Source organism: Tachysurus fulvidraco, chromosome 24, assembly GCF_022655615.1.
Source record: "Tachysurus fulvidraco isolate hzauxx_2018 chromosome 24, HZAU_PFXX_2.0, whole genome shotgun sequence".
Classification (NCBI taxonomy): domain Eukaryota; kingdom Metazoa; phylum Chordata; class Actinopteri; order Siluriformes; family Bagridae; genus Tachysurus; species Tachysurus fulvidraco.
The window spans coordinates 11,273,920-11,300,947 of NC_062541.1; the positions used below are offsets into that span (position 1 = coordinate 11,273,920).

At 42.3% G+C, this 27,028-nt stretch overlaps 1 protein-coding gene across 3 annotated transcripts in view; it reads right to left on the reverse strand.

Annotated features, from left to right (window-relative positions):
• Positions 1-27,028, reverse strand: part of trioa (trio Rho guanine nucleotide exchange factor a) — an 88,135-nt gene that overhangs the window by 22,690 nt on the left and 38,417 nt on the right. For all 3 annotated transcript variants that reach the window (XM_027176044.2, XM_027176043.2, XM_047807649.1), the window contains exons 4-17: positions 22,656-22,770; positions 20,291-20,483; positions 17,428-17,976; positions 16,740-16,862; positions 13,533-13,724; positions 11,818-11,949; positions 11,415-11,645; positions 10,279-10,401; positions 9,666-9,857; positions 9,329-9,498; positions 3,955-4,129; positions 2,034-2,229; positions 636-802; positions 357-476 (exon numbers count right to left, since the gene is read on the reverse strand). In XM_027176044.2, coding sequence (XP_027031845.2) covers positions 357-476; positions 636-802; positions 2,034-2,229; positions 3,955-4,129; positions 9,329-9,498; positions 9,666-9,857; positions 10,279-10,401; positions 11,415-11,645; positions 11,818-11,949; positions 13,533-13,724; positions 16,740-16,862; positions 17,428-17,976; positions 20,291-20,483; positions 22,656-22,770 — 2,678 coding nt within the window. The remainder of the gene's footprint in view (positions 1-356; positions 477-635; positions 803-2,033; positions 2,230-3,954; positions 4,130-9,328; positions 9,499-9,665; positions 9,858-10,278; positions 10,402-11,414; positions 11,646-11,817; positions 11,950-13,532; positions 13,725-16,739; positions 16,863-17,427; positions 17,977-20,290; positions 20,484-22,655; positions 22,771-27,028) is intronic.

Here is a 27,028-nt window from a genome sequence, read left to right on the forward strand (position 1 = left end):
TTATGACAGGCTGCTTTGTCTCTCCAAGCTTCTATCACTCCCAGCCACACATGCAGATGTAATCTGCCCTTTAGAAGAGAAAAGAACAACAAAACTTGGCAGGCTTTCTCTGCTCTGCAACAAAATTAGTTTGTTCCAGGGTTTTTGGTCAAATGTGTTTCTAACGGCTGTATGTAAATAATGAGGATAATAAACAGGACTGTGAGCTGTAGTTATTAAGCTGTTATTAGATATGTATACTTGCACTTTAGCCTTTTGTACCACAGAAGCAGCAAACACTCAAGAGTCTGGAGAGGCAGTGAAGGAGCTGCTAATGAGAGGATTGAGAGTAAAGCAGTAGAGAGAAATAAATGTACCTCGATAGCATGCTGGAACTGCTCATGCTCTCTCTGCAGCTGCTCAGCCTCCTGCAGAGAACTGGCTGTGATCAGGCCAGCATTCAGCATGGACTCGCCATTACGGATCCAGCCCAGGACCTGAGAAACACACAAGCAAACGCACACTTTAATTAGTATAAAAGAGCTCTGTATTATACAGAATATACTCGTATACTCTGCTAAAATTTATAGCATCAACACAAAGTATCAATTATCTAAAAATAAAGAAAAAAATTTCAAACAAATAAATAGTGTTACCTGCTTGACTTCTGCCTGTAGGTGGCGTAGCTGCACACACTGCTCCAGGTGGCGGCGGTGCTGCTCTGCAGCTACATCCAGCTCCTGCTGCTTCTCATGCAGGAACTCCAGAAGATCCTGAACACGTGTAGCCATGTCCACATCCCGGTCACACAGCAACTCCACACCTACACAAACACACAAACATTCAAAGCAAGAAAAAAAAATCATACAACCAGAGACCCACTCGGCATGAAGAGGGGCGTTGATGAGCCCAACAGCAACACATGCAAATTAGAGAATTTGTAATAATGTCTGCGTCTACATGTGATCATTTGACGTAGGAGGTAAAATTGAGGATGTCAGGTGAAGATTAAGATAAGAGACTACTGTGTGTGTGTGTGTGTGTGTGTGTGTGTGTGTGTGTGTGTGTGTGTGTGTGTGTGTGTGTGTGTGTGTGTGTGTGTGTGTGTGTGTGTGTGTGTGTGTGTGTGTGTGTGTGTGTGTGTGTTGTTACTGCTGCACTGCTTAGAGTGAAATAAAGGAGTACCAAAAACTTGGATCAGTAAGAACCAGAAGTTGAATGTGAAAATGAATCCACATTTGTCATGACGTCATGTATGCTTCAACAGGATGACAAATCTCTCTTGAAGGTTTTGTAGACAATGCATTTATGGCCCTGAGTTTTCTAAGGTCTCCAGACTAAAAAGGACACAACAATGCAATAGAAAATCTATGCTGAGGAATTCTGTGTTCAGGACAAGACGATGGCGGATTTTCTAATGTAACAGAATATCTGTAATGATCAATATTCAATCAGCTTGTTTTACCTACATTGCTGAACAAGTCCAAAATGGGAGGACAAAAATGTGCCAAAGTCAAAACATAAATTTTTTTTTATATATAGACACATTTCTAAAAGGATGATCTAATTTTGTTGTTGTTTACTAAGCAAATCTATTAGACTATTGTTTCACCAGTAAGTCTTACAAAAGCTTTTAATTATAGACAGCTTCAACCAGCAGAGACAATACAGGCTTCTTGGTTTAACTCTGAAAGAACACCTTAAAGGAGCAGTTTGTATGTTTTTAAAGCCCTGGGTTGTTCTGCTCCGAATGGGGATGGGGCTTATTTCCAGGCCAGAAAAATGTAAACAGAAACTTCAAATGCAGAAACTAGCCAGATTCATTGCATGACTATGCTGCAAATGACAGCTTGCCTAAGGATGAAATAAATTCAGCAGAGACGACAATATCCAGGCTGCATCACAGGCTTAAGCCACTCGGCTTCTCATGGTTAATAAAAGTAGAAATGAAAAAGACCAGGCCAGCTGAAATCGCCACATGTTTGGGATGTCCAGGTGAATATAGACATGATATTACAGTGTGTTAGAGGGGTGTGTATGTGCCTGAGCCTCACCAGATGCCTGAACTTCATTGACGTACTGCAGCAGCTCCTGGCCCTGATGGATGACGTCGAACGTGAGGTTGTTCATGGTGAGCGCTTTGTCTGCGTGGTGCTGCAGTCTCTGCTCAGCCAGTGTCAGGTCCTCGGTGTCAAATTCACTCATCTGTTGTGACAGCTCCTCATTCCAGGAGTCCAGATCGGAGATGATCTGTGGAGAGCAGGAAAGGTTTAGCGTGCTCATAGGCACTATAGGTTTCCTGATGATGAACAAAGACACTTAATCTGCTGTGGCATTTTATATTCAAAAATGTAAACGTACTCAGGCTTCGATATAATATATAATAAGAAAATAAGGTATTTGGGGGCAGCAGCAGTTCTGTTACTATTGCACTACATAATGCTGTTTGCAAACGTATGTGTAACGATGTTACAGCAGTTTTAAAAAGCGTCTCTCTTCTTTCCATTCTCATTATCTGGAACACCACAGAAACCACGTCTTAGACAGAAGTTTGTAAAGTAAAAGTATCCCTAATATAAAAGAAAAAAGCTCCCTAAGCAGACACTTAGTAAGTAAAGCATGCTAAATGGTTTGTGAATCCTAAAATTGTCCTCTCTGTAGCATGTACTAGAGCTGACCTTATTCTGACCCTCACACTCAGCAAGCACAGTGTGTGCATGAGTTCTGTGAACAATCACTGTTGGCTACAGCTCTTTTTCAGCTTGTGAAAGCTGCAGCTCATTAATTGCTGGTTAATTGGAGATGAGACAGCAGGGAGCGCACAACTACAGCTGCTGGGCTTCATTTCAACTAACACAAACACATGCTTTTAGTTCAGCGCACATACGCCCACGCACAGGCACTGGTCCACGCACAGGCCGAGGCCCAGGTCCAGGTCCAGGACAACACACACACAGAGGTCCAGGCCCATGCACAGGTGCAAGCACAGGTCCAGGCACAGGTCCAGGACAACGCACACACAGGCACAGGGCCCAGGCACATGCACAGGTCCAGGTCCAGGCCCAGGAAAACGTGCACACACGCGAGCACAGGCCCACACACACACAGGCCCAGGCCCACGCACAGGGCCCAGGACAACGCACAGGCACACGCATAGGCACATTGCACAAGCACACGACCAGGCCCGCACACACCAATTTCCGGATTTGTATTCACTTCGCTTTTTGGGATTTTTTTTAACTGTGAGGTTAATCTTAGCATAGCAGGAAGCTGCTTTAGTCAGTGGTCAAGTCCGTATCTCGAGGCAGAGCTTTAACAGACTCTAGCTGAAGGGGCTGAATCACAGAGAGATGATGTTGCCAGGTGGCATTGTGGGACAGCAGATTGTGGTGTGTGGCAGCATCAGCCATCAGAAATACCGTGACTGGCACAGCATGCTTGTATCGGCATGGTTACAGATTACACTGTAGAGCTGTGCTGTGATTGTGCTGTCCCATTTATTTAAATGGGGAAAAGAGACACAAGCAACACAGGATTTCTGTTGACAAGAGTGCAAATAATGTGGGAGGCTGTTAATACAGAATCATCATGGCTATTATCTAACGGTGCTCATACTTCATGTGTGCGTGTCTCTCTTTTTGTTCCACAATCTCATGTCTGACTGCCAGCTTCATCCTTCATACTGCGCAGGATTAAAATCTACCTACATCCAAAAACATTTTTCTGTTGGTGTCTGCAGTGCCAATGTACACAGCAGAGTATTTGTGACTTTCTGCATTTATTTTAGTGATGGAGTATGAGAAAGGCTTTACATAAATAGCTCTTGCGTGCACTAAAAAAAAACACACCCGTATAGAATTGCAGGAGTACTGAGAACAGCATTAACGGTGCAATTCAAAGCAAATTCTCTCTCTCTTACACACACACACACACACACACACACACACACACTGCAGGTAGCATAGCATGACTCACATCAATGGCATCACGCTCAAAGATCCTGAGCTGGAGGAAGAGCTCCAGTTTGATCTTCCTCTCCTGGAAGAGCTCCTCCATCTGAGCCTGAGCCTCATCCAGCTGCTGCAACACACTCTCAATGTGGTTTATGGAGCTGTTGTGTGGGACCTTATTGCTGGAAATGGCTGAATCTCTGTGGGAAATACACACAGTACAAATATTAAAGTTATTTAATCACAGTACTTTCACTTCTGAATGGTTTTGATCACATGTCCTGGTCTGTAGTTCTTCTCTCTGGGACGTTCTGCTTACTGACTCGCTTTGAGGGGTCACTGTTTTACAGAACTCTAAGATTTTAAATGACTTTATCTACTACACCTACGTCAGGAGTCGAAAAACATTACTGTGAACCAACCAAATAAACATTAAGATTTCTGAGAACATTATAACAATTGTTTTATTCATTTTAGACCTCACATCCTGTACTAAATTTTATACCTAATTCACATTCAAAGGCATATCTAAGGGAGTCTGTCGTAATACACAGTAAAATACCTTCTCTGTGTGACCTTTTATGAAACATGTAATTCATCCGGCTCCTACGGTAAAGTTTACTCGTGGGAAAATTAAGAACCCGTACTTGTGCTTTACTGAGTTTGTTTTCCGAGCTTGACAACAAGAGTGGTTGAACTGGTATTGTGGGACAAGGACGCAAACATGAGGCAAAAAGGAATAAATCACAGCACTCTAGTATAAAGCTGTTCATTCCCACACACGAGTGCAAATTTGACTTTGCTGTAAATGACCTAGCAGATCCATTGTTTGGTTAATCAGCAGCCAGAATCTTTAAACATTACTAATCCCATCTTCCAGTTCATTCATATTCAGCACTGTATTATTTATTTCCACAAAAGCACATTATTGCTACTTTGACTAAAACCACTTCGTTATGTTCAACGTTGCTACGATAATCCCTGGTGTAGTTTCCGAAAGAAAACAAGAAAAAACAGAGCAAAATGATCATTTCCTGTAAAAGAATATAAATACACACACACACACACACACACACACACACACACACACACACACACACACACACACACACACACACAGTGGATAGAAAAAGTCTGCACGCTTCAGTTAAAATTGCAGGTTTTAGTGCTGTAAAAAATGAAACCAAGGTTTATTGTGTCCGATTATTCGGTTTCCTTAAAAAATGCTTCAGATCTATGGAATTGTGAGGAGCTCACCTGAACACACTTCCAATCTTTCCATGGGTTTTTCACCAGGCTCTAGATCTGGGCTGTGACAGGGCAATACCACAACACTGATCATCATGTTTGGCAGCCATTTCTTTACTGACTTGCATTTGTGCTTTGGGTTGTGATCCTGCTTCATCTGCAGGCGTTGTGCCAAAATATACTCAGAAGGATCAATCATTCCCTCATTTTTGATTGAAGCCCCAGTTCCACAGCTAAAGAGAAACAGCCCCATGACACCATGCTGCCTCCACCATGCGTCACCAAGGGTCCTGTAATCTCTGGGTGATAAGCTATCTTGTTTTTGCTCTAAATATATCTTAGAATTCTACCTGCAAAGCTCTTTTTGGTTTCGTTCGACCGTAACACAATTTGCCATGTGAAGAATATGAGATATAGAAGTGAAGTGACCAGACATTCCTGCGGCTCCTTTAAAGCCGACCAGGTTATTGTGAGTTTTTCCCCCACCATAAAGCATTACTATTTACTATAGATCTGACAATTTAAACAGGAGTGTGTAGACTTTTTATATCCACTATAAATCAGTCATGACTTCATCGCCAAGGTCAAATTTAATTAACCTGTAATTTGAAATGATTTAAATCAGTAAGATAATTATATAGGAAATAATAACAATAATGAAAACCTTTCAGTGTAAGTACCACAGTTACATATGCGGGTCTAAAAAGCCATTTCTATGATTATGCAGGATTAACAGTCAAATCAAAGTTCAGTTTGCTGGCATTATTCCTGTGTGAAAAGAAAGTGCCTCCAGGTTACAGTGTTTCAAAGGCCAGACACAAAACGTACAGAATATTTCATTCCAATGCTGAACGCAATGTTAATTGCTTGACCTTCATGACAGAATAATTTACACATTCATTATGAAGGACCACACTGAGTCAAATAAGGCATGGACTTGTGGGTTTGATGTAGGTTTTGTATTGGAAACGTGCAGCTACACACCAGTGGGTGAGTGTGACTGTGTGGTGTGTATACCAGCATGTTATTACAGTCAGCTGCAAGACTTACACAAACACCACACCCCTCTGTGCATGGGTGGGTGAAGTACTTCTCTACACAATTAGCTGACCATTATTAAAGCTGTGGTTATGCAACCAGGACTGTATAACAAAGTGGCAGGCATATAAGAGTGAGTGGGGAGGTAAAGGGTGTAAGTGAGATTTGGAGAGATGACACACTGATTAAAGAACTCACAGCCACATCATTTCAACTCTGTTCACCTCTGATGATCCTACCACCTCTTAATCCAGCAGGCTCTACTCCATCCATATTCACTCTCCTCCCACATGGTCTACATATCTGGTACCTTCCTCTCTTTCTACTGACATTATTAAAACTACCATCAATAATTTTGGTAGATTCTTAAAACGCCAATTTCAAATGATGGTACCACAATCGTGAGCAGGATGCTGGTCATGCTTATTAACTCTCCTGACTCCTGAGACTCTCGCTCCTGACTCTCGCGCCCGCTCTCACTCCTGACTCTCGCTCCTCTCCAGTTGTTTGGTTGTCGCATGATATGGCTGAATGCTGGCAAGTGGGTGGGAAATGGCAGGTACGCAAAGGAGAAAGAAAAAAAATCTAACATTTACAGTCTTTTTCCTTCAGTGCTCTCAAAAGATATGTGCTTCTACTGCCTAGGTATGTGCTTGAATATGAGTGCTAGTGCTGGAAAGAGAACTTTCAGGACTGACAGGCGAGCAGAAAGACCCCCTTGTCCTGAATAGCTGCAGGTTTGTGGTCAATATTGATTTTTCTATAAAACCTGATGTACCACACAGTTAAGAGTTTTCAACAAAGCACTTCATTTTCTGACAATGAAAATGCAAGAAGAGCTGTTATTAGAAACAGTACAATAAGCTTTCTGATTTATAAATCACTGAGTATACCTTTAATCTCGAAAACAAGACGAACATTCATGTGCTTCAACAATCTGTCACTAATTAATGAGCTATAAAAGGTAGCACCACTAACACTTGACAGCTAAATGGCCATGTTACTTTATGGCAAGTGTATTAATTTTATTACAGGTCTTTATGACACATCTCTATCACCTTTATGACAGGACAAATTATACGAGGAAACACAGGTGATGCCATATACATTACTGTCAAAACTTTGCCCATAAAAAAAGGACATACCCTGACATGATAGGTCAAGAAGTTACATGCCATCACGTTACGCAGATTACATATTAATGCCCTTACTGCTGACGTCTCATATGCAGTATTGTGCACCGTGCATCATTTTTTAACTCTACACATTAATATAATACCAGGGGGAAAAATGTCTGAATGTGTAGTGTGTCTATGTAAATGTAACCTTTGTCTCAAATTTATTCTTACATTGTCATTAAATTTGCAGACAAGGCATATTTAACATACACCATGACTCGTTAATTATGACGTATATTTGGCTTTAATAATGTAATCAGAGGCATTAGTATTTGGCTGCACTTCTATACTGGCTGGTGTGTGTGTGTGCGTGCATGTGAGGGTGAGAATGATGTGGATAAAGCTTTGCAGTAGCAGTGTGAGCCAGCTGACAGAGAAACGCAGAGAAACACTGCCTGCCTGAGACGTACTGAGAGACCGAGACACTCCAGGACCTATAACAAGCTTCTCTTTCTGTCTTTCTTTCTCGCTCGCTCACGCACACACACACTTTCTCTCGCGCTCTGAGCTTACATAAGCAGGCAGAGCTGCTAAAATTCAAATTCCTGTTTCTCTGCTGCAGAACACTGCATATAGATCATGAATGTGTCAAACAGATCCTGCTAACAGTGCAGCAAAACGGGTATATATCAAAAGTCTAACAAATCATTCTGCAGCACTGGCTGAAAATAGGCTGATTTTTATTCTTTAAATTCTTAAAGCGGTTGTTTTGTTTTTTTAAACTAACTGATATTTTTCTCTCTAGGCTTTCCATGCTGAATTCGCATGATAGTCTGGAGTCTACTGCAATTATTTTGCACAGGTTTCCATCCAACTCTGCTGCTGTGTGCTTACTGTGAAGAGTTATAGAGTACCAAAGATAACACATTTTCCCTATATTCCCTTCACAAACCACATGTCTAATGGTCCTTGTAGAATGTGTGAAGTGCTTACACTCAGCAGATATCACTGACTGATGATCTGAAGCTACTCAAACCATTTAAACAGGTCTGATGGGCACCGGAGAGCAAGGGAGCAAAAACAGGGAGTGCTTGTAAAGAAGGAAAGACTGCTGCAGCATTTCCACATTCAAACATTAACTGTCTCAATTTTGTTTTAATTTAGGGGGAAAAAGGCGACCATTTCTTTGAGGAATAATGTACTAATGTACTACAGTGTTGAAGTACAGAGCTCCTGGTCCCTCTTTTTATCAGAATCAGAAGTTTGATTCCCAACAATGAGACAGCTATCCGTAATTAGGAGTCTAAAGCAGAATGAGTTCTCTGGAGCTCTCCGAGTGGGACAGATGGCATACTCTTTCTCTCTCCTGTCAATCACAGTGGCACTAGCCAAACAAGCGGAGACACACACACACACAAAAATACAGGACTGCTGTTCCATCATGTCTGGTTAGAAGGCACAGTCTATTTTTTCACTGAAGAAAATGACATTTTGTACCAAAGTATACAAATTATACAGAAGAATGACACTTGACTGTTTAATGGTATTAACCAGACTTGAGCTGATTTACAACTGCAACAATTTCTATTAAACCAAGTGATTCAAATGCCAGAAAAAAGTGTCTAGAGCTTAAAAAGCTTTTCACATGCATTCTGCAAATTTGCTCCGTCTTACTTTGTCTGCTCTCAATCTGATACGGTCAGAATCCCCTCTCCTTAAAGCAGGTAAAAACTGCTTGGTTTTTTTTTTTTGTCTCATGTGGTAACCATGGTAACAATATTGCTATGTAATGTATTAAAAATCAACAACATGCAAATGTGAAGAAAATGATTAGAATGGATGTGTGCATAAACCTGGGATTAACAAGACACTGTAAAGTGTATTGAATCCAAATATACCAACTTGTTACCCTGATAAAGCTAAATATGTAAGACGCAGGTCATGTTTATGCATGAAGATGTTTGGGAGAGAGAGAGCGCGAGCGAGCGAGTGTACCTGAGCTGCTGAATGAGGTCCTCCCCCTCTTTGATGACATTGACTGTAACCTGCAGCGTGGTTTGTTGCTGCTGGCCAAAGCGCTTGATGAGATCCTGCACCGCCTCCACTGATTCAGCATACACATCATCCAGCAGCTCCTTCTGTAGCTCTTCCAGCCATGTCCATAGCTACAGCACAAACACACACACACACACACACACCACATGTCACAAAACTGCTTCAACACCACATTTAACCCTGCACTATTCCAGAAGTACTTAAATGCTCACTGTGTTTGAAAGCAATGTGCAGCTCATCAGAAATAAAATGAAATAAGTGAGAAACACAGAAGCACCTCTTTCACGTGGGTGTGGAAGGCGACTGACATGTCAAGCAGGACCTTACGCTGCTCTACCCGCCTCACAAAGTCCTGGATGCGATCCTCCAGCTGGTGGGCGGCCTGGTAGATCTCCTCTGGGTCACACTCACCCGTCTGAGCCAACTGCTCTGCCGCCTCCAGAAGCTTATCCGCGTTGGTGTACGTGTTCTGAACCATACACATACACATCATACAGTCAAAGCTACAGCACAGCAACATACACTCACTCGTACACTAAATACTGTACACACGCCATTTACTGTTCACTGGCACTGATGAAGCTTTTCTTAAGCAGCACTTCTCATCCTAATGACCATCTGACCAATCTGCTCTCTCTCTTTCTCTCTCTCTCTCTCTCTCTCTCTCGTTCTCGTTCTCGTTCTCTTTTTATACTTTTACATGATGTATCTATAAATAAATAAATATATTGTATAGTACAGACGGATAGATGGACAGATAAACAGACAGACAGATAGATGACATACTTCATGACATTTGGTTTGAAAATATAAGATGATGAAAGCAGGGAAAATGGATGAAAGCAGGTGAGAGGAAAGAAAAAGAGAACGAGGTAGGGAGGAGAGCACACCTGTGCCACTTCCTCAAAATCCTCATGGCGTTTCTGCAGGGCTCTGGCACGATGGAGAGACTTCCCCACTCCTGTGTGTTTACTGAGGAACGCCTCACCATGGTTCTCAATCCAGTCCAGCACCTGCACACGCACACACACACACACACACACACACACACACACACACACACACACACACACACACACACACACACACACACACACACACAGAAATTAAAAGATGAAGCTTTTTTACCTTTAAGTTGTGTGACAGATGAGAGAACAGTCCTGTCAAACAACTGGAGCTAATGAACACAAATGCAGGAAAGGTAGAAAAGCTAAATATGCAGATGTGCCCTGAAAAGGCACATAATGTGTTCCCTTCTCTGTTCCTCTGTCTCGCTGTCACTCTTCAAGTGCACTGCACCTGAATGCTGCAGAGAACTCTGGTTTCCATAGCAACAGTATCCCGCTCTACAGTATAAAGTGCTGAGAGCGGTAGCGCATTCCTCCATGTGCGAGCGCCCAAAGCCTGAACAGATCGACTCCAGCACACGATCATCTAGAAATCCTGCAACTACAGAGAGCGCGCTGCAGAGACACAGGCTGAGACTGAACTAGAAAGACCAAGTGGAAAAAAGGCAGCACAGGAGGACATTCCTACTGTCTAATTATGTGTTTATTTCTGTTGTGTGCACATGAAAATAAATCTATGGTTCTTCTTGCCAAGATTTTGTGGTGTTGTTTTTCTGTCATGATGAAAGACATGGCATCGGCAATAATTACACGTTTGGCTGTAGTCTGCCCAAACGGACAAGGCAGGGACTGGTCTGCAGTCAAACCCAGTGGAAAAGCCAGCAGAGGTTAAACAGCGCTCGGAGAGGCAGAGGCGTTACAGACACGGTGCAACATTACATCAGCAAATTAGCAAACATCATCCTGCAGCCTAGAGGCTTCGCTTTTAATTATTCATATAGAGCGCCCTCTTCCTTTCTGCCTTCCTTCCATCACTCCCCTAATGCTCTTTAAATCCCCACTTCTGAGTGTATCCAGGTTAAAAAAAAAAAAAAAAAGTGACATACCAAATAAAAGAAATAAAAAAAAGACTACTTCACCTTGATGCCATATGTCTCAGGATGCTGTGTGCGTATTACCTGCTGAACGTCCTGCTGAAACACACACAGTTGCAGGCGCTGGTGCAGACGCACTTTGCGATGCTGCCAGATGTTTTCCAGCTGTCTCTGGTGGTGTAGAACCTCGTGAATGATGTCCAGTACGTGGTGAACGGCTTTCGAGTAGTTAGCGGAGGCTGTCAGCGAATCGGCGCTGCCAGGGGTCAGGGGTCGCTGAAGCTTGTCAAGTAAGGCTTTACCATCTTGACTCACCTGTGTAAGGAACACGTCTTAAAGGTAAACTTTAAAGCTGGTTTTCATTGTATAATTAGGGTAAATTGGGGCTAAATCTGATTCCTTTTTTTAAAATGTGCACAAATGCAGTCTATTTACTCACACACACACTGGCGCACACACACTCTCGCGCTCGCACACATTACTGTACCTCAGAATAAGCAGTGGTGATGTGTTCATACAAGCCCTGGTGATGATGTATTGCGTCTTCTAGGTCCTGGAGTTCAGAGGGCAAATCCAGCTCTCCACACGCCTTACACCACGAGTCCACATTACTCATGTACTGTAGAAAGAAGACACACAGAAGACATAAAGAAGTCCTCCAATGCTGTAAAACATCATCTATAACATTATCTACATCAATCCAATCCTAGTGCTATTCACAGACATAACCTACTCATGTCTATGTTAAGGTTTGCACTATTAAAGGCAGCCCTTTAGTATTATGAATTTTAAAGCTGTAGAGTTTAGTATGTTTAATAACACAAGATGTACAACACTACAACTAGAATGGCAAAGCTAGATTTTCTACATAAAGTAATGCATTACAGTGCATTCATTTGTACTTCTCCACACTTTCTCTGTCCCTATGGGACTAATCAATGTAGAGAAACGAAACAAGGCTACGTATGCTAATAAAAAAAGAAATACTGTAACAGGAACAGGCACTAGCTTGTAATAAATATTTCATCTGCTGGAAAAAAAAAAACAGCCCTCATGACCATTGACCATTCATCCCTCTATCCTGTGGAAAGATGAAGCCCCTGCTTTCTGAAGCTGAAACAGAATAGATGTATGAGTGGGACTGAAATCAGGCTGTGTGTGCACTGACACAGAATGCTAGATGGGGCAACGCTGACAGGAGAGAAACCTCTGGAAAATCTTTGCAGCTGCATGAAAAGGCACCAGACATGAGAGGAATACTGCACCAGGAGAAAAAATAGGGCAAGTGTGCCGTGTGAGCGCCTGCTCCAGTGAGCTCTTATACATGCTGCATATATCCACGCTGTCAGGGAAGTCTTTAGGTAAATAAGATTCAACAGCCATGACGAATTGTCATATCTGATTGGTCAGTAGGTGTTACACTGATTTGGTTTTATATAACAGCAGCTGTGACGGTAGTCAAAAGACTGTGATTATATGAAATGCACGTGTTCTGATGTGATCAGGGAGGATGTGTGCTGATGTTTATTAAGCATTTTTAGAAGGAGTCTCCAGTATCAATGCTTTCTAACATGTAAAGCTATAACTATTTTTTTTAAATGCCAGAAGACTCCTCAGTAACACGACAGACTAAAATGAACTACAAACAAATAAAACGTACATCGTGTTATTCTGAAATGAATTCATTAACAATTGTAATCGGTGTTCGAGCTCGAACTTAAGTGCTCGTATTATATTACAAACAAAGCTTTTATTGCACTGTTGACAACAAAGAATTAACGACATCCTCGTCAGCCACACCTTTAATCTTTCAGTACTACTATTTGTTGATCTCTGCTCTGTTTGCTATTCCTTGGGTGGCGAGGATCCTGAAGTGTAACCCTTCCATTTAAAACAAACAGAGTCAGAGAAAGCATTCGTTTTATAAATTTCAAACTGCACCAGCTGCGTATGTCCTTTCTAGCCTCATCAGTATTCCAGACTCCTCTTAATGGAGCCATAAGACTGCCTTTAGACTCATGTAACTGATGCTTTTTATCTGACAGGATATCACTGAGCCAACAGAACTCACAATACACAGATCAATAGCTCTATTACTACCAGCAGCCAGTGATTGGAGCTGTATTTACTAATCAGGTACGCTTCTCATTAAAACCCATGCACTGATGCTGTGCCTCAAAGCAGTGATGTGTGTTTACTCACCTGGTCACATTTCTGATGGAAAGTAGCAGACATTTCCAGCAGCGTGCTTCTCTCGTCCAGTGCGGCGGCGAAGGCCTTCCACTCCTGCTCAAGCTGACCTGAGATCTGTTTGATCTGCTGCGACGCATAGTGGCCGGCCTCCAGCAGCCGGTTCCCCACAGACATAATGCGGTTAATGTTCACGTACACATTCTGCACAAAAACAATAGGGGCAAAATTGCAAATATCTAAGGATAGACATATGAACACATTTGAGACAGAGACAGAGACAGAGAGAGACAGAGAGAGAGACAGAGACAGAGAGACAGGCAATAGTAAATTCATATTCATTAAACGATTTTAACAGCCTTTACTCTTATGCTACGGGTTTAACTCACTATATGAAGACTAATATGAGAGTGCCGGAAGCTGGAAGGAATCCAACTGGAGTTTAATATACTGGTCATTATTCAAGTGAGAAAGTTTAATCAGATTAATCGGCTATAGATCTATAACTCATCTCAATCTCAGGCAGGCAACAGTAACTGCTGCAGTCCAGAAAACCTCCCAGAGCTTCTATCGAGTATGCTTCAGACAGCAAGGCTGTCAACACGTTGTATATTTCTGGATGTTAGAATGAGAAATTTCACATTGTGCTAGTGCAAATCTGCAATCAAACATCTGCAGAATCACATCTGCAATCACGTCAGCGATCAAACCGCAAACTCATGAGCTGTTTCTGTGCCCACTTGAACACGACTTCATCAGTTTGCAGTCACACTAAAGCAGGAAATGAACAGTAGGTGGACTGCACTATCTCCTGGATGCATGCGCCTGTATGAGTCTGGAAAGGTCTGTGGGACACCGCTTTAACAGGAAGTGCTCATAGGAAGTGCTTTGTTACTGGATGCAGCGTTACTCTCTCCTGTTCATTCCAGAAATAAGCCATGAAATAGTCCGAGCATCCGTGGTGAACGTGACAAACGTTTATCAACAGGTAAAACGTAAAAACGTATTTTCCTCTACTCGTATTATACTACTAGTCTAAATGTATTACAATTCCAATAGTGCTAACAGGATGCTTCTTCTCTCGAGACGTTTTCCTCTTATACCACGGTGATTTGCCAACGATGACTATTCGATTTATTTATTAATGAACAACATATGAAGATTTAAGCATGTTGTGGAACATCTGTGAGACTTATTTACCATAAACATTCGCTCACAAACCTGTTTTTTTTTTTTTTTCCTTCTCTCTAAGTTAATAAGAGAAAAAATAAAATCAGCAATTTGTTTGGGGAACGACGAAGCACTACTGTCAGAGCTGCTGTTCTTGAAAATGTATCAACAGCCTCTGGACGATCATCAGTGAGCATTCGACAGTGCTGTTGTATAATAAGTGGAAGAAAACGGTGAGCTGACATTCTGGTGTGATTCCGACGGAATAATACATTTGTTTTGGCTCACGAGTGAATTCACAGGTCACAGAACAAGTAGATAAAGATATTAATACATAATACTCGTCTAGGTTATACTTGGGTTATACTTGTCTGGTGTACGTGTGGGGCGGAGCTATCAAAACAGGGGTGGGACCCATTTGGGTTAGGGGCGTGTTTGTTTTGGTGATTTCAGATATCAACATTGGTTTTCAAACAACGGAGACCCCACCTTTAAGGGGTTAGAAATCATATATGTTCTAACTAAACCACAAATATTGGCACCTCTGCTGTAGCACATGGGTGATTAAAACACATTTGTTTAAATCGAGTTATTTTTGTACAAGACTATTGGAAAATCTTTAACGATGAACATGGAAATTAAGCTCTCGTTCTGTATAAACAATCCTTTGTAAACAGCCCCTTTGACCTTTTTTTTTTTTTTTTTTGCTAAAACGTTATTGTTGTTTGAAAACCAGCAACGCGCAGAGAATTTTAACCGCTCGTCGACGGCATGTGCCTTTAGGCTCCTGGTTCTGGTTCAAGTGACTTTCAAGTAAATAGATTTGCCATTCTTTCCAAGAACTACAGCGAACCTGTTGCCCAGGATGTTCTCACATGCACTACAGCCACAGGGAATGGAGATTAAGATGAATAATGTTGAGCACTACTTCAACCATAATGTGCAGTGTGTTTTTAAAGAGCTGCTGGAAGATGCAGAGGCAGTAATGGCTCAGTTCCAGCTTACAAGCACTGCTTGCTCAACAGGATTTTAAGAGCTGGACCCTCTGTGAACTCGCTGGAGGAGGTATGAAATGACCAGAAATCTGTTACAGTAAGTGCTCCAAAGGGTCTGTCAGTAATCACCCATTTCTAACACTGACAGCTCATTGTAGCCTAAACCGCTTACAAAACACATACCAGTAACAAACATCTATCATCTCTGGAGAAAGAGCACGCTGTGACATCGCTGCTAACAGCGGAACCCGTCTATCCGAATATGGATACGAACAGATTTAAAAGCAAATCGTTCAGACATGTGTTTACAAAAGAAATCTGAAAATTGAGTGTGTGTGCAAATTTACTCATAAGAAGACTAATTAATGTAATCCTCCACTCGGTCGACTTCAAAGTAACGTCGTTTGCACTTATACGTATAAAATCCTGCCGAGGTTAAACTGCTTATTTTTATTATGTTCACAGCATTTAGCAGACGATCCAGAGAATATATTTATATTATCTAGTAAAAACATGTCCTCATGCTAGTTCACCAGGTCAAAAGAAAAGAAAAGGGAAAAGAAAAGAATCAAACAACGCAAAACAGCCATTTTATATTACTGACACTAACTAAAGAATGAAAAGAAATCTAGATATATTAAGTCAAAACAACGTCCGTCTTGTATCCTTTAGACTGATGGTCTGTTTCGTGCTCTGAACTGCCTGTGCACTTGAACTCGCACTGATGACTGTTTGGCTTATGCAAACATTTACACACAACTTTTACTAATATCTGCATCTGTAAAGTGCTATTAAGGCACAGAAAGGATAAATCTGTGACCTCATGGCTCCAGAGGCTACACATAGAAAAAATAAACACAAAGCACAAAGCAAACACGTGTTCAGGCAAAACCTTGCCCTCATACTTGAGTAGACAAATATCACTGTTTTTGGGGTACAAACTGAACACACTGTCTGGTTTCCACAGATTTGGACACCATTACATCTATACTGAGTAATATGGAAGTCTACAATGTGGTGCGACGATACAGTACTTGTGTTGCTCTTATCTTACCATACAGTTCATGGAAAAGTGATTGTGCTGGGTCTGAAGATCCATAGCATGTGAGTGATTGTTACCAATCTCAGTGTAGCCTGCCAGAAACAGGCCTTTGTTGTGCATGATCCAGTCAAACATCTGCAAAAACACAAATACACACATACTGAGGTATTGTTTTTGGAGAGAGACGGGTTTATTAGTCATGTGCAGTTCAGCCTGAAGTGTCCTGGTGTCATGAAGCTGTTTGGTATTGTGTGTGTCTGTGTGTGTGTCTGTGTGTGTGTGTGTGTTTATGTGCACACTGGTTCAAGAAGGTGAGCTGGATAAAAATAGGATGCTTAAGAATGACCCGAATCTCAAGAGGAGAAAAAAAATTCCCGGTGTCTTAGCAACATGTGAAATCCTCCACCCACTACTTGCATCATTCCCGATGCTCTATTAATGATGGAGCATAAAAAAGCAACACTACACAAGATGGCAAATAAAGATAAGGATTTTGGCCTCGATCCTAGAAATATTCCTGCTTTGCACATGCTGTAGGAGTTCAAATGCAACACCTTTAAATTAAACTACATCCTGCTAGAGATCCAGCCGTGCAGAAACACAAGCATGGCACCTCCACAAACACTGCATTATAATTATGCACTAATTATAAACCAGTGTGTTACAGGATTCATCACCTCAGCTTCGGTATATGCCTCACCTTCTCTGCGTCCTGCTCAAAGAGCCGCAGCTGGAAGCACTGGTCGAGCTGTAGCTTGCGCACGTGCCAGGCCTGGTGCAGATTGTGCCGTGTGCTGTGCAACTGCTCGAGCAAGGCTGAGACACGTGGCACCAGTCCCTGGGTGTCGGCATTGGGCTGGCTCTGACTCTGAGCCTCTCTCTGACCGGGCACAGTCGGTACAGCCCGGTTGGCGTAGCTCTCGCTGCTTTGGATGCGCTGCAGCAGCCGCTGGCCCTCTGCGTCCACCTCCTCCACGGGCGCCTTCATTACCTTTTTCTTAAGAGCTGCGTGTTCATCAATCATGCGCCTTGCACCTTCTAGCTCCTGGGGGAGGTCCTTGCGCGTGACAGTGGCTTGCATCTCCTCAAGGCGTGCCAACAAGTGTCTCGCATTGCCCGTAAACTCCTCAAATGCCACCCGGATCTCGATCCACTCCTCGTGGTTATAATCCAGGCTACCGTCAAAGTCGGGTGTGAGTTGGGAAGGATCCACTACCTTGGACAAACCCTCCAGCGACACCATGGTGGTCTGAGAAAAGTAAATATGGGCATAGTGAAGAGAAAAGGAACACATAGAATACATAGAGATAAAAAGTGATCATCAGGACAGAATTATGGAACGCTAAAAGGAAAAAACAAAAAGAACCCACACAGTAGCAGCTTAATACGCCATGTCCTATGTGTCGCAGCTGTGTGTTACAGACCGAGTTAATGACCAGGAAGGTGGGACAGTTATTTATAACAGAAGTCATAAATCTAATTGAACTCGGCCACTTAAGGTCCAGACTAGCTAGACACACACAGGTGCTGTCTCGAGCAGGCTGTGAAGCCTCAGGCTAGAGCACTGCACACGCTAACTATAATCAACAGGCAAATGTTTGGGACTTATAATGGGACTAAAATATTATTGTGAAATGTACAGTAGTGCTTAGTGTGTATAAAGAAAAAAATGTTGATCGATTGTGTCTCAGTCATCTAGATAGTACCGTAATATTTTGTTAAAAGCATTTGTGCTGAGCAGTAAATCTAAAACAATACTTGCATAATGTATTTAAAGCACATAGCTGTAAAATAAAAAGCTTATTTTTTGCTTTAAAAAAATTCCCATGAAAACAAAGGCTTGTGAGTGTAAAACCTGAATACTGAAGCTAATCTGTTTTACTTTGGTGAAGCGCTGCTTCCTCTAAACATGTTAGTAGATGAGAGACGAGTGTGTCCAATCAGTCTAACTTTCATTTCATTTCCATGCACACAGATGTCTATTCTGAGCCATTTGGGAAAGTTAAAGCGCGGGCTGTTCTGCAGAGCCACATAGAGAGAGACAGAGAGATGGAGAGACAGAGAGCAGATGGACTGACAAAAGCGAGTGGGCTTCATCACGGCTGTGTGAAAAGGCAACAGTGAGCTGTTTGGCTCTTATCTTGGGTTAAATTAAATACAGCCCAGTGCTATTATTCAAATCAAATCCTGCACAAATTCGTTTCACATCATAAACACACACTGTTTTTTTACCTGCACTCAGTTACAGCAAAGCAGATTTTAGTGTTACTCCATTGCCCTTTTTACATACAGTACACTGTACAATAAAGAAATGACTACTGACTAGTATACAGTGTGTACATCACACCACAACACACACTGCAGCCTGACTACTATACAGTGTGTACATCACCACACAACACACACTGCAGCCTGACTACTATACAGTGTGTACATCACCACACAACACACACTGCAGCCTGACTACTATACAGTGTGTACATCACCACACAACACACACTGCAGCCTGACTACTATACAGTGTGTACATCACCACACAACACACACTGCAGCCTGACTACTATACAGTGTGTACATCACCACACAACACACACTGCAGCCTGACTACTATACAGTGTGTACATCACCACACAACACACACTGCAGCCTGACTACTATACAGTGTGTACATCACCACACAACACACACTGCAGCCTGACTACTATACAGTGTGTACATCACCACACAACACACACTGCAGCCTGACTACTATACAGTGTGTACATCACCACAACACACACTGCAGCCTGACTACTATACAGTGTGTACATCACCACACAACACACACTGCAGCCTGACTACTATACAGTGTGTACATCACCACACAACACACACTGTAGCCTGACTACTATACAGTGTGTACATCACCACACAACACACACTGCAGCCTGACTACTATACAGTGTGTACATCACCACACAACACACACTGCAGCCTGACTATTATACAGTGTGTACATCACCACACAACACACACTGCAGCCTGACTATTATACAGTGTGTACATCACCACAACACACACTGCAGCCTGACTACTATACAGTGTGTACATCATCACACAACACACATTACTACATCACTATTAAACAGCAACCAGATATTAGGTACATAACACACAAACATACATATGCCACTACACCACAGCAACCAGAGTACTGTGCGTGCACGCACACACACACACGCACACACACACACACACAACAAGGAGCTCACTAGAATAACACACTATAATCTCGCTCCCTCACTTTCACACACAAACACACACACACAACTCTACAGTACAGCAGAGACATAAAATTATTTAATCACATCAATGTAAAGTAGACACTTCAGAAACACAAATAGAAATATTATTTTACTTCAAAATAACTGATTCTCTGGTTGTATGTCTGACCAGAGTAATCTAAGGATAATAAAAAGGAGAATGAAACACAGCACTGTCCTGCTACACAATTCCAGAGATGAAACCCCAGAAGGAGCAAAGTGCATTGCTCTTCTGAGAGACCGCACATTACAGACTCGTACCTCAAACTCGAATTTGGAGCTGCCAAAGTTGGTCCTCTGTTTCTGCCAGAAGTTGTCTGGTTTAATGATGAGCGCGACGTGGATGCAGCATGGGAACGACTCTTGTAGGATCTTCAGCAACGGCTTGATGGAGTCCCATTTTGAGCCACGCATGTCCACGATAACTGTGAAGCCATGTTTACACACATCCTCACTAAAGGAAAAGAGAGACAGCAAGAGAGAGTGTGTGTGTGTGTGTGAGAGAGAGAGAGAGAGAGAGAGAGAGAGAGAGAGAGAGAGAGAGAGAGAGAGAGAGAGATCAGTGCTTGCATTACATAACCCTTCCAGCATCCTCCATCATCTCAGAAGCTAGAAGAACAGAAAACACAGCAGGAGAGAGAATCAAGAGAGAGAGAGAGAGAGAGAGAGAGAGAGAGAGAGATGTATGTATGTATAAAACAATCCATTGCTTACCAGTAACATAAAGCTCCGGAATGCTACCCATAAACATCAGTGAAATAAACAGCTGGAAAAACCTTCAATAAAATCTGTCTGTCATTCGCTGTGTCTCTATTACTGCAGGTCTACTTCGCTCTCGCCAGCTAGCACATCATCGTCCTGTCAATCTCCACACGCAGCGAGCGAGCAGAGATGCCGAGCCTAGCTGCCTGCATCCACACCATCAGTAGACACACATGCAGCCAGTGCAACTGCGACACCGTTTTCTTCATGCACTCGCTCTCCTCTCGCTCTCTCTCTCTCACCCCCACCCACCCACATGCTCCCTCACTCACCCTCCCCACTTCTTTCTGCGTTTGCTCTCTGTCACTCTTCAGCTCGCTCTCTCTTTCTCTCTCTGCTGATAGGATTAGCTCAGATTCTCTCTCTCCCTCTCACTCTGGTGTGACTGTGTGGGTGCAGGGAATGGAGCTGAGAAGAGAAAGCGATGATGTGGAGGAGGAGGAAGGTCTGTTGGCAAAAGCTGGAGCGCTGCAGGTTTTTCAGTGTCTGGCCCACGCTCCTGCACATGCTAGCTAGCTCTCTCTCTCTCTCTCTCTCTCTCTCTCTCTCTCTCTCTCTCTCTCTCCATCTTTATTTTTATGCTTGTCAGTGTAAGTTCCTCTCTCTCTCTCTCAGGTGTTACACTCTTCCATCAGAAGTAACAGTGCTAATGGATCAATGACAAAACACAAACACCACTGATAACTGAAGACCAGAGAATGTTGCTGCTGTAGGTATTTGTGCTATCAAAATTGTCTAAAGATCACATTAGCATTTTAATGAGTCTAGCATTTTACTCTGCTTTCCATTCCACCTTAAACAGTAGAATATTTCAACTCAAAGATAGATGGATAGATAGATGGATAGATAGATAGATAGATAGACAGACAGACAGACAGACAAACAAACAATCCCACAATAGCTTTCTATTTACACTATATACTCAGCACACAGAGTGGAACATAATCGAGTTCCATCCTGGTCTGGGCTGCAGTGGATCCGGAGGCAATCCCTGGAGCACTGGCTGTCAGGGATACACACTCAAGGGCACGCGCACAGACTGACAGACAGACAGATCCACTCACACACACAGACAGACAAACACAGACACACACACAGACACACACACAGACACACACACAGACAGACAGACACACACAGACGCACACACACACACACACACTCATCAAATGGAAGTCCCTGCACTTACACTACACCAAACTCATAACCGAACAAGGGACCATGATGCTCTGAGGTTGGATTGCTACCTATTGTATTACTGTGCTATACGTTTAGCTAAATAATATCAGGAAATAAACAGTAGATGGAAAAAAATAAGTATGTAATAAAGGCTGCACATTAATAAGTCAGAGCTCTTTTCCTACATCAAGAGAGAAAAAGGTTTGATAGTTTAATTCTCTCTCACAATGTTAATGTAAGAGAGCTACAACAGATGACAACTGAGCTCCAAACAAGGCTTTGATTGATGTAATTCTACTAATTACACCTTATATACTCTGACTAATGACAGCAGAATACAGCAATTTCTAGAGGTAATGGGGGTGACTGCTTCTCCATAAAGACACATCCCTAATCACCTGTTTAATTAAAGTAAAACACTGCACAGTATCATTACACACCAGTGTGGAGGCAATCTCCTGCTCATGGCCTGTAGACAGGCCATATTACTACATCACTTCACACACAACTGTGTTACCTCTGTACTGAGTGCCCCAACACACCACATACACACATACACCCCACACACACATACACACACACACACACACACACACACACACACACACACACACACACCATACACACGTACGCAAAGAGTGACTCTGGTGTGTGTGTGTGTGTGTGTGTGTGTGTGTGTGTGTACCTGGGGATACCAGCGAGATATGCAATTAGCCTGCGCAGGTCCTCCTGTCGTATTCGGTCATGATTGGTGCGTGACGGGAATGTTAAAACAGGACCACCGCGCTTGTCTCTGCCACCTGGTGGGAAAAAAGAGGGATTGTTAGTGTGTGTGTAGTGTCTATAATAAAGCTTAACAAAAAGCTATATTCTTCAGCAAAGTTAGAAATTTTACAGGATCAAGAAAGATGCTGTAAAGGAAACAGATTGGTGACATGGTGACTAGTGATGTGTGTGAGTTTCTCCATGACTGTGTTTGGCTGATGCCCATCTGACTGCATCACCGGGCTGTTCACTCTTTAGAATATTTGCATATTAATTGCTGAAAACAAACAAGTCCGTTGTACACACTTTTGCTGATTATTTTCAGACCTGACGAGACTAAATAGGAACAAAGAGGCAGGGCTTCCAGGGTTAATATCTGTTAATATCTGAAAGTTCAAAACACCTTTTACGCCCATCACTCGTCCCAGAGTGCTGTTTTTAATAAAAGAAAAGAGACGGACCTTTTTTGTGTATTTGGAGGTGTGCTGCTGTTCTCTGGCGTTAAAGTTCCTACAGAAAAGGCGTAATGGCCGGCAGGTTAGATATTTAGCAGAAAATACACGCATGTATCCGAGATGAACAATTCATCAGTGTTAACAGTTACATAGTGTTGTACAGTAAACATCAGCAGTGTGAGCAGACTAGACTGAACAGGTGTGCACAGTGGACCATGGATTATTTTCGTGCGAAATCCAAAATTATTTTTAAAAAGGAGTCGGTATTTACTTAAAATGAAACTCTTTCCTCAAACGACTAGTTTTTAATTAAAAATCGATCGGGGGAGAGGAGGTCGGCCTCTTCGTGTAAAGTGTGTGAAGCTCCAGCATGATGATTTTCATGCAGAAAAAATATTTAAAAAATATATAAAATTGCTTGTTAAAATAAGACATGGCTGGAAAACATGATCATTATTATTATGTAAAGTGTTCTGCATAAAAATGCATTAAGTGTAAGCTGTTCAGCCCGAACCAGTGTTGTTGTGTAATACACTCTATATTGTGTGTGAATGCAGAAATATTTGCTGTTTAGAATATGCTGTGTGTCAGCTGTTACTATAGAAACAATAACACTAGAAAGATTGCATTAATCTAAATCTGTGTCTTGCAGCTAGTGTAGAAAATGAATCATTTTCACAAAGAGAAGGGAGAATTTAGCAGTGCTGTAAATGATCAAAAAAATAAAGCAGATCAACAAAGTTACTTTGTGCTAAATCTGAAGATGAAAATACTAGACGGTGGAAATGATCTGCATGATTGCATCAAATGTTATTTCTATTGTCTTGCCCTTGACTCTGACTGCTGCAGAGCGATGATAAACAAATGTATCTGTTCTTATATTTATCTAACATACATACATATACATACATACATACGTGTGTGTGTGTGTGTGTGTGTCTATATACACAGACAGACAGACAGACAGACAGACAGACAGACAGACAGACAGACAGACAGACAGACAGACAGACAGACAGAATCTTTGTAAACCAACAACTGCATCCATTTAAATAACAACCACTGATAAATGTCAGGATAGAGATGAAGAGAGGGATTTGGGCTTTTTCTAGGCATGAATCCCTTCTTCTGCCGTTCCTTCTTCTTTCCTGCCTTTAAAACACCCCGTAGTCAGCGCAAGGGCTCAGTGTGGTGTACTAACTCGACAAATCAGACCTGCCTGGATATCCCAGTGAAGCTATTTATCTGGCTGTAAACTGTAATTAGAGCCACAGTCTTATCAACTGGCATAAAGAACATACAAAAAGACAGATATATTTAAATGCTGTCTATTAACCGAACCATATGGGTCATGGGAGTTACTTTTCAATAACAGTAGTGTTCTTTAGCAGATCTAATCATGTTCCAGGACCAGTTTTTTTCTCTTCGTGGCATCAGCTGATACACACCTGACAGTCTCACATCTCCATGGAAACGCTGCTCACGCTGCGTCCTGTCTGTGCTTGATATCAGTTAGTCGCGTAAACCTCGAGTGTGAGCAGACACCAGAGACATTTCTCGTTTTTCTTGATTGGAGCCCTGCAGTGAAGCTAAAGCAAATAATCCCTTCCATCCTCAAGCCTGTGAGATGTTAACAAAAGCTGCTGCTATTCAAAGTTAGAAGGTCACATCAGGCTGGCTGTGTGTTCTTTGTGTTGTGTGCCTATGAGGCATTTCAGAGACTAGCTAGATACACGAGCTGAACATGGCGGTGTTTCTTCGTCGCTCGTTTTACCCGACCTAACAGGACAAGTCGGTCTGTCTGTCTGTGTGCGTGTGCGTGTGTGTGTGGAATAAAGATCAACTCGGAAGGATTAAATGTTGTCTGGAGTTTCTCTCAGTGCTGACACCACCCATGGCTTCACGAGCTTCACATCGGCACACAAAAGATGATTGAAATGTAATATTCAGAAATCAGAGCAGAGTTCTCAGTGCTGCTTTTCTGTCCAACTTGAGCAGCTAGTTGCTAGTTTGAACACGCACCGTCACTTACTATCAAAACACAGCAACATTCTGTATTTTCAGCCGTCCGACAAAGCTGAGCAAAGATGCACAAGGCAAATCCCACACGATATCTTCCTGACTGCACTCCCACAGGTGCTGTGACTAAGGCAGCGGTCGAAAAAAGGCTAGAACTCATAATTCTCCAAGCAGGAAGAAACTAGAGATTTCCAGGATCAGGGAGTGACTTGGCAGGTTGGTAGCATGAATGCAGGATTGTACATAGAAATTCTAATGTACACAATTAGTTCATGCTTATTCTTCAGTCGTTTGTGGTCGGTATAGAGGACATTTGGGCAAAAGAAAAAAGAAAAGAAAAGAAAAGAAAAGAAAATGAAGAAACAAGACAATACTAAAAGAGCACTATTATTAGCAACAATTTCCAGGTTTTTCCATTCTTTTACGTTTTGCTCCTTTCCAATGCAGAAATATGTATATTTAATAATATGAAGAATGACCCTAAAATGTTCATACTGCAAACATGATGTTTTAGCAGATACCTGGATCTTATCATCACGACCGTGGGCTTAGTGCGGTCTGGTCAAATATTCTGGTTTAAATGGAGCAGACATTGAATAAATGAGTGGAGTGTAAATAAGAATAAATCTTAATGGCTCTGCAATTTGTACTAAAACCTGGAGATTCATGAAACAGCATGCGGGCGAATGTATCAATAGCATATTCACTCTCATATAAATAGTGAATGAAGGAATAATATTGAATGTACCTGCAGTTTAGTTGAGTGGATGATGTAAACTCTTGCCAAAAGCGCAATAAAGCATTGGCCTGTAAGTGCTGTAATATGGCATAGATTTAGAATGCTGTGCTCGCATTTCTCCTCATTCACAGCATCATTTAGCTTGTCCACAGCAGGAACGCTGTAAGAACTCTTACTGAACACTGCTGCATTGGGACTGTAATGATGGAGTCTGTAGAATTTATTATATATATATTTCATTACTACTATTGACGTGTTGATTTAAAGAACAGTCTTTTATCAAAAGCCAGGAGTTTGGAGAGAAGGGCAAACTGCTTGTGTAATGGCTTCGACTCGAGCCGAGACATTACATCATGCTGCCTGAATAAATGAATGCCAACGCAATAGTGGTAATCGAGAGGCTTGGAAAAATCCCAGTGGGCCAGTAATGGAGTGTGCTGTTCTGCATCATGTAACTCCCAGGCTGAAAGCGAGCATCACTCCAGCCCCTGGCATGATCTGTGTTTACTTGTGTTCACCTGAAGATGATGCAACTGATGCTTGCTGTGTTTAAGTCAGCTGTCAATATTCAAGACTCGCTTGTCCACCCTTAGGAGTCTTGGAATTTGTGGAGCAGCATTGGTATAGTTTGCTTCCTACCCGAATGGTCGATCATATCAGTTAACAGGGAATGACATCTGCTTCATGAAGACGCTCCACTGGTGTCCCACAAGGCTCAGTACTTGGTCCTCTCCCTTTCGCCCCCTATTCCCACACTCTTGGCAAATCTACTCTTATATCCTCACGTGGGTTCTCTTACCACTGCTATGCTGATGACACTCAACTTATCATCTCCTTCCTCATATACCCCGATCTCAGCATGCCTGGTGAACATATCGTAATGCATCTCTCCTTTGGCCACTGCTTGCAACCTTGGGGTAATCATGGACAATCAATCGTCCTTTTCCTCCCATGTTTCTACCGTGACATGCTCCTGTCACCTTAGTCTCTACATTATCAAAAGGATTCAGCCATTTTCTCCACACAGGCTGCTCAGGTGCTTGTTCTGTCCTTGTTTTTCATCCTGCCTAAGTTCAAAAG